This window comes from Typopeltis vanoorti, chromosome 6, assembly GCF_054136105.1.
Source record: "Typopeltis vanoorti isolate ZY-2024b chromosome 6, IOZ_Tvanoo_1.0, whole genome shotgun sequence".
Classification (NCBI taxonomy): domain Eukaryota; kingdom Metazoa; phylum Arthropoda; class Arachnida; order Uropygi; family Thelyphonidae; genus Typopeltis; species Typopeltis vanoorti.
The window spans coordinates 74,922,958-74,939,354 of NC_143554.1; the positions used below are offsets into that span (position 1 = coordinate 74,922,958).

Consider the following 16,397-nt stretch of genomic DNA (forward strand, 5'->3'; position numbering starts at 1 on the left):
ATGCACATCATTTAGGTTGGTGTTGTTTATACCATGAATGTGGAAGAAATGTTTTGTTAGATTTTTAAATTTTAAAATTTGGGAGAGGGGGATTTTTTGAGAGTGGTTATTTAATTGAACTGTAGTAGCACTACATTTATTTAGATTTATTTTCGTTTATACCATGAATGTGGAAGAAATGTTTTGTTAGATTATTTAAATTAAGGGGATATTAAATCCCACATTGTTTTAAAACCGAATAAGAAAATCAAAGATCTTTGAGTTTCTTATTCGGTTTTAAAACAATGTGGGATTTAATATCCCCTTAATTTAAATAATGTTTTTGTTGCCGAAATGAAGCTTATTAGCTCTTTATATTTAAGTAGTTTTGTTAGATTTTTAAGTTTTAAAATTTGGGAGAGGGGATTTTTTGAGAGTGGTTATTTAATTGAACTGTAGTAGCACTACATTTATTTAGATTTATTTTCGTTTATACCATGAATGTGGAAGAAATGTTTTGTTAAATTTTTAAGTTTTAAAATTTGGGAGAGGGGATTTTTTGAGAGTGGTTATTTAATTGAACTGTAGTAGCACTACATTTATTTAGATTTATTTTCATGCCGATATTAAAAAGGTGAAGGGGAAAAAAGAACAGGGAACATACAGTGAGCATCCAGTCTCCATGCCATGTGGCCTCGACAGTGCTGCTCGCATACTATCACATAGCCTCCATCTAGGCACTACCTAGCAGTTTATGTGCCAACTGATCAGGAAACCTCTAAAATCGTCTGGTCCCATACACTAACTGTAGAACTGCTTTACTGCTGTACTCACAAAGATTGGGTTGGTATTTGATCATTATAAATTGGTATGCCCTTGAGGGATATTACTCATATCGTGTTGAAAGAAACAAACCCTGCTCTGGAAACCAAGGCAACTAGTAAGCTAGGTGGTGAAGATTATTATTATAATCTTAGATCTCAAGGGAGTGTTAAGGACTCGTCAAGGGGGGAGGGCTATAAATCCCCCAAACCAGCTGTCATACCTTCCTTTAAATTTATTCACACTAGATTCACTCATTATCCCTAAAGACAAACCATTCCACTCACTCACTCACTGCTCTGTGAGAAAAAAAAAACCTAGCTCTTATCTATTTCTTGACTGCAAACAAACTTAATTTCCATGGATGCAACTGTATTCTTTCCCCACCTTCCATATAATGTAAAATTTCATCAGACTGTATCCTATAATACCCATTCAAAAGTTTATAGGTCTCAATCATATTACCTCTCTCTCTCTCTCTCTCTCTCTCTCTCTCTCTCCCCCCCCCCCCCCCGTTAACCAGAGTCTGTAATCCACATACTCACAATCTGTCCTCATAATCTAAATTATCTACCACTTAATAGGTTTAGTTGTCATTTCCTTATACTAAAAAGATATCTTTTTACAGTAGGAATAATACTTAGGAATTATGATGTTGCTGTCAATGAATTTATTAGCTGCCATTTCTAGAAATAATGCTTCTTCTTATTGTGCTATCTTCTATCGAAGGTCAGCGACCATCTTGGCGAACAAACTGCGCTCTTGTGCTAATCTGAGCAGTTGTGCACTGCTCTTTCCTGTCCACTTCTTGATGTTGTCAAACCATGATATTCTTTTTCTTCCTCTAGTTCCTTTGCCATCAATTCTTCCTACCAAAATAGTTTGTAGAAGTTGGTATTTGCTGTTTCTCATGATGTGGCCATAATGCTAACATTGTAATTTAGACACATATTCTAACACGTGTGTGCATGCATGCACGCACACAAAACCTGTAAATTAACTTTAATTTTTTTTCCCTTAGGATTTAAAAGGTATTATGTCCAAAAAAATAGCTGAACACCAGAAAAAAATAAAGCAGTTCAGAGAGGTTTATGGAAGCAAAGTTATCGGGGAAATCACAGTGGACCAGGTAATTTTTTTATGTTTGCAAATATATTTTAATAATTATTATTAAAGCTTACTAAGTGCTGTACTTAGCTTTGTGTTTTAGTCTTATTCCTTGTCTGCAGATGCACACAAATCAGAAAGTCTTCTTGCATTTTTTTAGGTATTGGCCTTTCCTTTGTTAAGGAAGTTAGTGCTACAAACGATATTTACAGTTATCTTAAAAGTTCCTAATTTATAATTTTTAGGAGGCATTGGAAAAGCATTCTCTTTCCCCTACAACTGTGGACATCAATCCTTCCTTAAATTTTTCTCGATTGAATTGATTATCCTTTTGCATAATATTATCAAATCAATATTCTTGTACTTTAATTTAGTACAAAAAAGATGGAATACCACTGATCAAAATAATTCTCAGTAAAGTAAAATTTTAAGTGTATTTAGGATGGAAGTCTGTAAGTAAGGCATACATTGATTGTTGGAATATCATTGAAGGAAATTACAACCTACGCTGTATATTGATATTTCCAATATTTTGGTAAAGTCAAATTGCTGTCATCAGGGAACAATTAACAAACTGACATGCACTACATTTGGTAAGTTAGATCAAAACAGATAATGCTGACAGTGCAAAAGTAGGGAGGACAATGAGGATAATAGTTAATAAATGTGATGTAGCAGATGATTTAAATAAATAAATATTGTGGAGAAAGGATAATGGTTGTCAGTTTAATGGGACCAAGAAAGGTTATGCAGTCAGGGATGAAATGATTACTTAATGTTATCTAATTTAATCTAATCCTGTGGCCTCCTTTTTAAGAGGGTTGCAGCTGATGAACAGTCTGCTTCCATGCCTCTCTATCTCTTGCTTCTGTAATTTGCTTGCCCATCCAGTCTTTGATGTTGTCTTTCCACTGCATTTGGGGCTGGGGGGTCTTCCCTTCCTCTCCTTCCCATCTTCCACCATCTCCAGAATAGTCCTGCAAACGCTCTATTTTTATTCTTTCCATACTAGTCATGTAATCTCTTTTCATCTTGAATCTTTTAAGAACCTCTTCATTGCTCACTCTTTCAGTCCAGCTGATACGATCCATTTTTCTCAAGCACCACATTTTAAATGCATTCAATCAGTCACTCATCTTCTTATTGATTGTCCAGGACTTGCATCATACGTCCCCCACGCTCCAGATCATTGTCTTGAGAAATGCTACTTTTAACTGTTTGTTCAGATTTCTGTTTCCTAATATGTGGTTTATTTGTACTATCAATATATGAATAATATAACATTCTGTTCTTACTTTCATGTAACATAATGTTATATTATTCATATATTGATAGTACTACTGGGCTGCAGGAAATTGAGGTTAGGGACTTAGGGGTGATGATGGACATGCATTTGATGTTTGGAGGACATGTAGCAAAAGTGAGCAGAAGACCTCAAAATATGTCAAATAACATATTGACAAGTAGAGATAAGGAAGTTATTTCCTTCCTTCCTTCTTTATAAGGCTTTGATATTCTTGCATGTTGACTGCTGTGCACAGATTTTGCATTTTCTTTTGGGAGAGGGTGATAGGGAAGCGGTGGAAGGGATCCAGAGGCAAGAGGAAGTGGCATTGGAAAAGAACAGTACAGAAGTATAAGTTAAATAGTGAAGTTTTGTAGGATGGATGGAGCATAAAGTTTTCAAAATTAATTTATTGAACTTAATAATTTTCTGGTTTTCTACCCAGCATCTTCACTGCACAAATTACAAATGTTACAAGCACACAGTACTTAACTATACTTGTAGAAACAATTCAGATTGTAACTGAAAAAGAACTAATTTCCTAACAAGGTGCTCTCTAGGAGTTAGTAACCATAAAGTTAATTTGGCAAAATCAGACTATATGTGGTCTTGGAATGACTGTCTCCTAGATGTTTGGCAAATTAATGTAGCCTACTTGTTGAGGTAGAGGGAGTGCTTTATAGGTATTGCTGATTCTAAAAATAGTCTCTGACATAAAGTGACATCTGTGTGGCATAGATGTCTTCTTCCATTTAATTCTATGTGAAGAAATGTCTAGAGTGCAGTTTGCCATTCCCAACTTACCATATAGATGATCATTGATATAATTTTTTTGTTCTTCAAGGCAGATGTTAACTGACCTACCAGTCTGTCCAGAGTAGGCTAACTTGTAAGCGCAAGGAATTTCATATGCACCAGAATGTGCAAGATGAAAAAGTTGATCTTTAGGAGAATATATGAATGTAACTAGCTGAATAAGTGATTTAAAGGTGATATGGAGATTGTTTGTGGAGAACTTTAGCTGTCTTTTCTGATGCACCCTGAATATATGGGATGGGAATTTTGCTGTGATTTTTTTTTTCCGGGGGGGGGAATGATTGCAAAGATTGGTGGATGCATTCAATTACTTTATCTATTTGATAAGGATTGTAACCATTGGCAATGGATTCCTCTCTTTTCTTCTGCTACGGTCACTTGTTTGTATGTACCAATTGTGAAGTTCTGATAACATTTTCATGTGTAATTAATTGTTTCTAGTATTTTTATTTTTTATTTATTTATTTTTTTTTTTTTGTGTATATAACTTTTGTTAGTGCCCCCCCCCTGATGATGTAAGTCTAAACTTGTAGAGTTATATTGTTTATTTTATTAAACTTGTTACATGTCTAAAAATATGGTTCTCTATTGAAAATTTTCTGCACAATATAGAATTTTGCTCAAAAACTAGTATATCTCATCCAGTGTAACATGGATATCATCAGGAAGAAAGACTGGTAACTACATTCGAAACATGAGTCATGTGGCATGTGCATACTAGCTTGTGTCTCAGTTACAACTGAGTTGACAGGATTACACTATTAGAGTTCAAAGGAACAATTGTACAAGTTTGTGCAGGTTAAACAACATAAAAAAAAAACAGTAAATCAACAGCTGGTAAAACAGTCATATTCTTAGCTGAGACCTTTTCTCAGTTAATGTATTATTTTATCTACATTCTTTAAAGGGAAGATTAAACAGACCTATGTCTGTTTAATAAAGTTATGGTTTTGTTTGTTATCTCCCTAATTCACCAACATGCCACTTACAAGAGGCTCTTCAATTTTTGCAATCTGATTTTTCAGAAGACGTTAGTTTATCTATCACCATCAGTGCAGGCTGTTTCACACAATGGAACAACTTGTTCAAACAAATTGAATGAACTCAGTAGGCAATCTTGCTTCACCAGATTTAGTTGATTATTTTATGGCTTCATTATGTTGTCTTTGCAGTCTGGTCCACTTGCAGTCAGAACTTGTACTCCTGTATTAAATTCACTAGTGAATGTGAATCCAACAACTGTATCCCCTTTTTGGATACTTTAATTCGAAATCCTACAGGTCATGTTGAATTTTCCGTTTATCCGAAACCAACCTTTACTGGCAAGTACATTCGCTCATCCTCACACCATAAGTAAGAGTGAATGTACCTGCCAGTTTCCAAGCTGGTTTCAAGGAAACGTATAGATTGAATTAGTAAGGAATCTGTGCTATTTGTTCAACTGTTCCTTTAACGTAGGGTATTGAAATTCTCTTAACATCAGATTGTAGGCTAGTGGATGGATGATGTGAAAAGAATTTCAATAACCTAAGTTAAAGGAACAGCTGAACAAATAGCACAGATTCTTCACAAATTTCATCTATACACTTCATTCAAACAGCTTGGAAAATGTCTTCTTTCTTACCATTTACACAGGATATGTTGCCACCTCTCTCTCTCTCTCTCTCTCTCCCCCCCCCCTTACCAGGTATCTATCAAGTACCCTGCTCATGTTATATTTGTGCTACTTTTAACAGACTGGCTGTTTTGCTTTGATTAGAATCCAAGAACATCAAGACACATTTTTGGAATCTGACATGTCAGGCCTTACTTCTCATGCCTAATTAACACTAGGCACAGATTTCTTGGGAACAAGACTAAGATTCTTCATTCCAGCATGTTCAGATTTAATGGTCCTTCCCTGAAATGTAAAATGTTATGAAATCTTCTGAACCTTAACTGCTCTGACTGTATGACAGTCTCCAAGTTTTGAGAAATGATTGCAAATACCAATCATATATATATAATATCAGGCCTATTGTATAATACTATAATCCATAGCAGCGTTTCCCAAGGTGTCATATATGTATCCCAGGATAAACAAAATGTCTTTAAGGGGGGAGGAGATACAAAGCATTTTTTGTCATTATATTGCCATACATAAGTGTATTCTATAATTTTCAATAACTAAAACATCTGAAGGAAGTTTTAAATAAAATGTGGCTTGGCATGCATTGACCATCCTCCATTACAACCTCATCTGGTTGATGGAATAATCATCTTCCAGCCATGTGGATGGAGCTGTTTGCATTAAAATTTTTAATTGAAATTGTTCAAACCATATAATATGAACTCTGCTGAATTTCCAAATCATTCATACCTTAATTTGTAATGAACAGCCCTTAGTGGTTGTTTCACCACCCCCCTATGTGCATTTATACGTGTTTAATCATGTTTGTCACAAGTTGTGAAAGATATACAGGTTATATGCACATTTGAATAATAGGATTACTTTTTTTAGCAGTTGTGCTATAAATCTTGAAGTGCAGTCTAATAGTACTTAAAAATTTTTAATTAATATTAATGTCTTTAGTATATCTTTTTTGTTTTTAACCAGTTCATAATTTTTGTTTCTACTCTATGTATATTGGGTTCGTATAACTAAGATATATTTAATAATTGAAAAAACAAAGTTTCATGTATTTGTACTTTATTATAACATGTTAAGAAATGAATACCTTTATAATTATGTTTGAATGAAATATTATGACCTTCCCAAATTGTCTTTGACTGAGAGGTGGGGGGTATACTGAAAGTTTCGAAAACACTGACTTACAGTATAACACTGCTATGTGTGGGCACGTGTTAGGAGAAAGGGAATCTGTTAAATATTCTTGTTGATAAACAGCAGAGGATTGTAGTGGAAGATTCTGGAGAATAGAAACTAAGATTAAAAAGACCAGAATAACATTTAAAAATGTAAGCATGAAGAGAGTTTGATCTGATTACTTGAAAGTGAACATTAAATTCCATTTAAGTTAAGGGATATTGCATCCCATATTGTTTCTTAGCCAAATAAGAAATTCAAAGAGTTTCATGCCGAATATAGAAACTATATAAAGGTCGACGATTCCAAGCGTAAGCAAATACCTGGATAGCAGCACTTGATCCCTAAGGTAGTGCAAACTGAGGCAACTCATAGAAAGGGTGGAGCAAGCTCCAATCACTATTCTTGGTATTTACCCATATGGTAAATTTCTATGAGTTGCCCATTATCAGTTTACCCATTTCTATGGGTTGCCTCAGTTTGCACTACCTTAGGGATCAGGTGCTGCTATCCAGGTATTTGCTTAAGCTTGGAATCGCCGAACTTTATATAGTTTCTATATTCGGCATGAAACTCTTTAAGTTTCTTATTCGGCTAAGAAACAATATGGGATGCAATATCCCTTAACTTAAATAAGTTCATGTCGCCGAATTGAAGCCTTTGGCTCTTCATATAATTAGTAATTAAATTCCATTGTATCAAAACATATACAAAAGTGCACCATGCTGTGTGTACCAGACACAGGATCTATAGGGGGGAAAAAAATGAAGTGTTATATGAAAGGTATTTTCTTTATTATGGAAGCTGCTCTGAACTAGTCTTATTTAAATAGGGCTGATGATTTAAATTTGCTCAAACTTTCTAGTTTGGAGAAAATAATCTTTATAAATACCTCTCACCATTGTAATAATTTTATATAAAATCAATTAAGTAACCATTATAAATTGTAGAACTATTTGCACTTACACTCTAACAGCTTGGAAATGGAAGTTTTGTATATAGATACATATACTCATACTTGAAAATAATTAGTGATACCTTCCCAAGATCTCTTGATGTGTCAGCTGATCTGCTGAAAGTATTGGTAATGAAAGATAGCATGCATCTTATCGATTAAAGCAACCCTACTATTTGCATACTTGCATTCACAAACGTCTTTTCTTTTTCTATATAAATGATAATGAAAAATCTAGAGTATAAAAACTTTGAATTTGGTCAGTCTCATCTGTACATTGTGCTCTACATGACAAAGAAATCTTTATCTTTGTCATGTGGTTTTAACTGACAAGTGTAAACACACTGCAGTTCAATCCTATTTGGTTTCACAGAAGCCATTTGATGTGAATATTGGTTAATGAATGCATAAGTTTGCATATCATGTAATAGAAATTTTAATTTCAGCAGAGAGTTCATTGGCAAATGCAGCATTTCAGATGTCTGTAATTCTTCGGTACACAATTCCAGAACAAGCACATTAAAACTTGATTGCTACAACTGTCATGCAATGACGTGATGGTGTGAAAGAAATTATTGCAGAATAGATGTAAATGTAATTACAAATGCTCATGTTAGATGTTAAGAGGCAGTGAAGCACATCACATAGGAATGAATTAAAAAGAAATTTAATGATTCCAGCATATCATTGGAATGCAGCATAAAACTATAACTTTCATGCAGGTGAAACAAAGGAATTGATAGTGATTAGACTAAAAGCTTTTTTTTTTTTTAATAAGTGCATCCTTTATAGTTGTTAGTAAAGCCTTTTATTAGAGTTGGAGAAATCAGCAGCTGCTTTTAAAAAACAACTTACTTAACTCAAATATTTGAGTCCTGTCTCTTTGTCTCTTGGAAATATGGGAAGTGGTAATTTTGAGACCTCCAACTCCACTGCCAAGGCTATCTATATTTATAGATGCCTTTTTATGCTTTTATACCCCCCACATTGTTATATTGTATCCCTGATAAATAAAATATTGAAGTCATTGAAATGTTGTTTCTTATTCATCCCTGCTCTCTGTTTCATTTCCATTTAAAAAAGAAAAATGAACTATAGCCAGCACAAATACAACAGGTAATGGCATCCTTGTATGTATGAGCATATAATATTGGCAATTCCACCCATGAAATGTTTTCACACTGGTAACTTTGGCTAGGGATAGATAGATAATCTAGGACCTTAGGCCAGAGACCAAACTTTTTAAAACCATTTGAGGTTTCCAGTAAACAGGATGGTGGTCTCTCATGGATATGAAAGTGTATCACCTAAAGGATATTTCACAAGCATCTATACCAAGGTAGATTTGAACTTGCAGCCTGTACAATAGAGAGCAGAGACACAGGACAAGCCACACCAGCAAATATACAACTAGTGTTATGCACTTAATAGATATGTAATCTGTTAAATGCTTGGTGTTTTACTTCATATTTGGTGCTTATTTCTTGTTTGTCCTTGATTAAAGGTTAACAGTGAGTTCCTTAAAAAAAAATATACAAATTCATAGTGACATGATCTCCTTAGTTCATTGCTTGTACAGGTTTCAGTCCTTAATTATTAGTATTTTTAAGAATTATTTACTGTGCTGTTCTTGTTGTCAAATATCTTCAAATGGACTTGATTACAAGCAAATGGTAATCTCTGGAGTCAAGATGCATTAATACATGATTGTTCTCACATCTGTTTCACACACATTGTGTGTGAAACAGATGTGAGAATGGCATTCTGAAGTTGGCCCCATGGTCAGTGTTCACAACTGTATAGGTGAAAGTAGTGTTTTAAGCTGAGAGGGACAAAAGTTTTTTTTTGAAACTGATAGTATTTCGATGTGATGTGTTTTAACCTGGAAAGGGTAGGGGTGTAAGGCAACCCAAAAAGAAAGATCTAGTTATTTGAATGTCGGACTGGACATTCACTGGACATTTGAATATAGGACTGGATTTGCATTGAAGTTTATAAGTATGAATGACAAAATGATTAAGGCGTTGTTTATGAAATATCCTGACACTTAGAATGTTTGAGCACTATGAGGTTCACTTAACTCACTATACACAAAAATAAGGAATTTAATGTAAACACTTATTACTTGATGAGTATCTCATCATCAGATATGATGAGATACCCATCAAGAATGGACTGTTACATGAAACTAGGAATGATAACAGGCAGGTCTTCTGTTTTGCTGCTCTCTAGCCAATAACATGATACTATTAGGAACCTGTAAAAAACTGATAACATAGTCGTTAACACAGTTATGAACAAATATAGGCAAAGGAGTGCAATTGTAAAAAGTGTATAGCATGGAGAAAGTTTAAAAACAAAAATAACTAAATTTAGAAATAAAATAAAAAATTAAATTGACATTTGTATATTCTTATCCATCAGTTGTTTAATGGAAACATGTGGTAGGCATTATTTTTTAAACGATAGTTTCACACGTGTAAAGGAAACTAAACTTTATTAAATACTCCTATGTGTTTGGTAGAAAGCTTCTGGTGTTGAGACCACATTTTTTTAGACAAATAGTGAGTTTAATAAAATAAACAAATATAACCCTACAAGTTTTGTAAGTTATACTTACATTGTCTGGGTAACAGCAAAAGTTATACATAAAAAAAGACCAGAGACAGTTAATTACACATAATACTAGTAAATGTTATCAAAACTTCACAGGTAACCAAAAAAAAAAAAAAAAAAACATGAAATTACTGTATACATATTTGAACAATTCTGGTTGATGCTGTCAAGTTGAATTTTGTTAAAGTTTGTGTGAGGATCATTAACATTTCAGAGGCTTCATTGAAGTTTCTTGAAAAACAGCTATGATCAAATAAGGCACTTTTGTTTGTTGGCAAACTACTACTTGATGGCCTGTGTTTGTCTTCTTTTTTCAAAAAGTCTCATGCTTTCAGACATGTGGATCTCCCTTAACCCCTTCCTGCCTTTGCCTTGAGTAAAGAAGTTGCCAAAAGTGTATTAATATACCTTTGGTTAAGTAAGGAATTTCCAGAGGTATATTAACATACCTGACAGCTCCTTTATTTGAACATGATTTCATCATCATCAAATTCCTGACATGTACCCTCAATGGGTATACAGGATATGATAGTACTACATGAAAAATTTACAGCATTACTAACTTCCTATCTACAATTTCCCTCTAAATCAGTCTGTCAAGACTCCAACATTATCAGATCTTATATTTCTATTGTCTAAGGCACTTTGTACCGTATCAATCCACCTATATCTTGGTCTTCCTCTGGGTCATTTTGCTGCCAACCTGGCAGAGAACACTTGTTTTGATAATCATCCCTCACCAATTCTGTTTAAGTGACCATACCACCTAAGATTAGCTCTGCTAATGCATTCCCAGATGCTGACAATATCAAGTTCTTTCCTAATGTCCTCATTTTTAATATGATATTGCCATTGATGTCATCTGTTCAGGACTCTAATCTTTCTCAGAACTCTCATATCAGCAGTCTCTAGTCTTGGGTCAAGTGTTTTACTTCTAACCTAGTTCTCAGATCCATAAGTTAAAACTGGTTTGAACACTCTTGTATACAGCTAATTTAGTGTTCCGACTAATTTCTCTCTTATTCCATATGAATTTATTCAATTGACTTCCTACCGTACCAGCTTTGTTGATTCTGTTGTCTATTTCCATATTTAAATTACCGTCTTCACTAAAAACCGTTCCTAAGTAGCTGAAATGTTTTACTTGTTCCACAGATTCCCCTTTCACAATTGATATTTTCAACAATTCTTCCTATTTTCATTGTCTTTGTCTTTTTATTGCTGACCTTCATACCATATCTATTACAACAGTTATTCAGTTTAGTCAGAGAAGCTTGCAGACTTTTAGTGGATTTATTTAGAAGTATAACATCATCTGCATAAAGCAAAGAGCTGACATTAACATCTCCAATTTTGATATCATGTTTAATACACTTTCCTTCATAATGTGATCCATATAGATAATGAATAACAGAGGTGATAATGCACATCCTTGTCTCACACCAGATTTAACATTAAACCATCTTCCTGTACATCCTTCAATTCTAACTGCTGATTTATAACTCAAATACAGACTAAGTATTGCTTGATATAATGCCCCATTGACACCATATAACTGTAGCATATTGAACAGCTTCTCTCTTGGCACCTTGTCATATGCCTTTTCCAGATCGACAAAACTTAAATACAGATCTTTGTTATATTCCCATGCTTTCTCGACTATTTGTCGTAAAGTGAAGATCTGATCCTGGCAGCCTCTATTTGGCCTGAATCAGGCTTGTTCTTCACCAAGCTTTTCTTCCACAATTCTTCTCAACCGTTTCTCAAGTATACTGGCATAAATCTTGCCTGGAAAAATCAGTAGGGAAATATCTTTGTAATTCTCACATTCAGTTTTATTTCCCTTTTTATATATGGGTACTATTAGAGCACTACTCCAATCATTGGGAATTCGTCCCTCTATCCAGGCATTCTGAACTATATAGTGCAGCCACTGTAAGACTTTTATACCACCATCCTTCAGCATTTCTGGTCGAATATCATCTACTCCTGCTGCCTTTCCACATTTCAAGCCTTTGATGGATTTTTCTACTTCAAGTATGGATATGTATTCCTGACTGCATGCATGGTCAGTGTTTTTTACCACTGTGCTATCATCACTGCTTGTTTCTTTTAGCAGTTTTTCAAAGTAATTACTCCATACTTTAAGGATATCTTTTTCTCCTGTTTTCATGTCACCTTTATCATCTCTAACTCTTTTTACAGCACTCTTTCCTCCATTTCTGAGCTTCTTCAACAACCTCCAGAATATCTTATCACCTTCTTGATATTTATTTTCTATATTCTTGCCAAACTCCTCCCATGACTTTCGTTTAGTTAGTTTTACACAGTGTTTTGCTTTCTTACATTTGTCTCTGTATTCTCTAAGGGCAAAAGCTGACTTCTTTGCCAGGAACTTTTGATATGCTTTCTTCTTTTCCTTCACTGCTTCTTTAACTTCCTGTGTCCATGGAATTCTGTTTTCCTATCCTTGCAAACAACCTCACCACATGCCTCTCTGGCTGAATCAATCGGGGTTTTCTTCAAGGGTTGCCACTGAATCTCCAAGGCTTGGTTCCTGTTCTCAAACCCTTTCATTTTTTTTTTTTTTTTCAATAATCTTTGTGTATTTTAGTCTACAGTTCACATCTGAGAGCTGCTCAACTTTTATTCGCTTTAAAACTTTCTTACATCTCATTCTTTTCAATATGAAATTCAATTTTATCCTACTCAAGACCAAATAGGGATCACTTCCAATTTCAAATCCTCTGTACACTCTAGTGTTCTGCACCAGGGAGAAAACATCACTATCAACAGTAACATAGTCAATGAGACTTTTCTTATTCCTTGCCTCTTCTCTCCATGTGAATTTGTGTACATTTTTATGTTGGAACATGGTGTTAGTAATAACCAGTCCATGTCCTGAGCAGAAATCCAACAGGTATTTGTCATTATTATTAGCTTTGCTCTTTTCTCCAAATTTTCCCAAAACATTTTTGTATGTGTGACAATCACTTCTTACTCTGCTATTTAGATCTCCAACAAGGGCCAAATTTTCCTTTTTCATTGTGTCAGTTGCTTTTTCTAAAGCCTCGAAAAAATTCTTCAACTTCTACTTTAGTAGAACCTTCTGTGGAACCACAGGCACAAATAAGTCTCATTCTCCAATTCCCCATTCTGATATTGCCCACATCACTCTACTTGAGACTGCCTGCCATTTAAGAAGATTAGCCTTGTATTTTGTGTTGAATACTATGGCTACTCCTTCTTTTCCTTGATTGTCATTTCCTGAATATAACATTTTGTATTTGTTGCTCAGAAAGATGCTTGAACTTGATTTTAAGAATGCACTTGTGCTATCCTACATCGAGAGAGAGAGTGTGTACTTAGTCTAGCAATATAAATGCTGTTATAATTTGAACAGCACATAAGTCTTTAACCATGCTACCAGCCAAGACGTCAAGGTTATCATGGACGTGAAGTGCATATTAAAATTGTAATATCATTGATATTACATTGAAATATATGATGGATACGAAGCGTATGAGGATGCACGTTTGATCTATAATGGCCGGTAAGGTGGTTGATCTATCAGTAAATCATTTAAAACTTTCAACACACACACACACACACCATGTGTATAATGTGTATATATTATTATTTATTATTATTACATGACACCTCCAAAGAGTCCAAAGACTCATCAAGGGAGGGCATCTACTCTACAACTCTCCAAACTACAGCAAACCACATCATCTACACCAATGCCATCTACTTCCTACCATCAGTAGGAAGTAGATGGCATTGGTGTATTTTCACAGACAATCACAAAAATTCATGCCCATGGTGGGATTCTAGCCCACAGCCTTTTGGCTGGAGAATGGATACGCTAAACACTTGGCCAACCGGGCTGGCATATAGCAGCACTCGATGTTTGAAATGTTCCTCTTTTGCCTTCATGCATGTCCAAAATCTGTGAGACCACAAATTGATGACAATATGTACAACATCCAATGGAAACGCTGCCACTGCTCACTCCAAATCCCTTCAGGCTGGCAATGCTGGAATGTTGTTTCTTGCAGGTTACTCTCTCTCTCAAGTTCTGACCACACTTTGAAGTCAAGCAGATTCAGATTGGGACTTCTGGACTGCCAATCAGATGGTGATTGGCAGTCCAGAAGTCTGACACATTTGCCCTCCAACCACTGATGTGTGTTTGGGCAAGTGCTAAGTCCTGTTGGAAGGTTCACTGCCTACCATTAAACAAGGTATTGCTCAGGGCCATGCCACAGGTTCCAGCACAGTATCATGATACACTTTGACAGAGATTTTGTCCCCTTTCTAGCAGGAATACAACTTGGATACCACCTGATACTTTGCCCCCCCCCCCACCACCACCACCACCACCACTGATGTGGGGTGATGACTTCTCTGAATCCTGGGTGCTATGGTATGTGCTGTGCAACCCATCTAGGACATTTACTCAATCGATTGAAAATTTTCTCATCTGTGTTGTTCAGGTACTGCCAGGGAAGTGCATTTTGATTTTATCACCCTCTGTTGCATTAGTTGTGGTGTTTGGAAGTGTCCAATAGAACAACTATAGGCTCACCCCAGGTCATCAGTTACTCACATAGCATTGTTCTCTGTGAAATGTTTTGTCTCTTGTCACATCACTGTGTGTGTGTGTGTGTTCTCACAGGATTACGATGGAGGCATACCTTCACAGCCCTCACAAGCTGTTGCATCCTAACGCATCGTGGTTGACCTGTTCTTTGGCAGTCAGACATGTGTTCAGTATCGTTATAACGATTAATAGTCAGATACACAAACATCCTACTGATATAATGTTTCTAGTGTGTTGAAAATAATAGGTGGCTGCATTCCAACCTTGTGAAGTGCTATTACAGCTACATGGATCTCTTAATCTCCATATTACATGTTAACCCGCACAGCTAGACAACTCTCACTCTCTCTTTCCAGATAAATGTGCGACTGTCAGCTGCAAACAGCATCACTAACAGAACCAGGCTCTGGGCAGTGTGAGGATGGGCAGAAGTTGTAACAGTATTTATGGCAGTTCATTTTCCCCTTGGTTAGACTATAATAAATTTAGTTTAATCCTTTATCCAAGTGTTAGCAAACAAAGTTTGTGCCTGAAGATACTTAAAGACTGAGGCAACTCGTAGCAAAGGTGGATCAAGTTCTCATCACTCCTGTTTCAGTGTCTCCCATAATGCAAACCACATCTCTTTGCGGATATGTACAGGGTGTCCCAAAATTCACACAAGAAGTAATTTTGATAGAAAACACAGGTTTTTAATTAAAAATTGTAATTTCTTATTGATTCATAAAGTATACAGTATAGGGTTATGCATGGAATAGCATATCTGGTAAATGGCTTCCACGGCTTTGCTGGCACATACGCACTCTTTTGTCGAAATTTTCTATGACCGTTTTGCATAAATGTGGCTGAATTTTGTTGATACAGCACTCGATTTCCTCCTTCAAGGCGTGGGTGGTCATGGGCTTGTTGGCATAAACCTTAGACTTCAAAAAACCCCAAAGAAAAAAGTCCAATGGCATTAAGTCACATGATCTGGGCGGCCAATTCTGATCACCATAACGGGAAATTACACGACTAGGAAATGAATCGTGCAGTAATTGAATTGTTTCTCTGGCTGTATGGCATGTGGCACCGTCTTGTTGAAACCACATGTCGTCCACATCCATATCTTGCAATTTAGGCACAAAAAACTGGATTATCTGTCACGATAGCAAGCACCATTAACTGTTATTGCCTTACCAGCCACATTTTTGAAGAAGAATGGATCGATGATGCCTCCAGCCCAAAATCCGCACCAAACAGTGACACGTTGTGGATGCATTTGTTTCTCAACAATCACTCGTGGATTTTCTGAACCCTAAATGCAACAATTTTGTCGATTAACAAAGCCATCAAGATGAAAATGAGTCTCATCGCTGAAGATGATTTTGTTCGAAAAATAAACATCCACTTGTTGTTGTTCCAT

General features: G+C 35.5%; 1 protein-coding gene across 1 annotated transcript in view; it reads left to right on the top strand.

Moving 5' to 3' along the window:
* Nucleotides 1–16,397, top strand: part of kdn (citrate synthase) — a 205,035-nt gene that overhangs the window by 40,467 nt on the left and 148,171 nt on the right. The window contains exon 3 of the mRNA XM_090394261.1: nucleotides 1,823–1,930. Coding sequence (XP_090250387.1) covers nucleotides 1,823–1,930 — 108 coding nt within the window. The remainder of the gene's footprint in view (nucleotides 1–1,822; nucleotides 1,931–16,397) is intronic.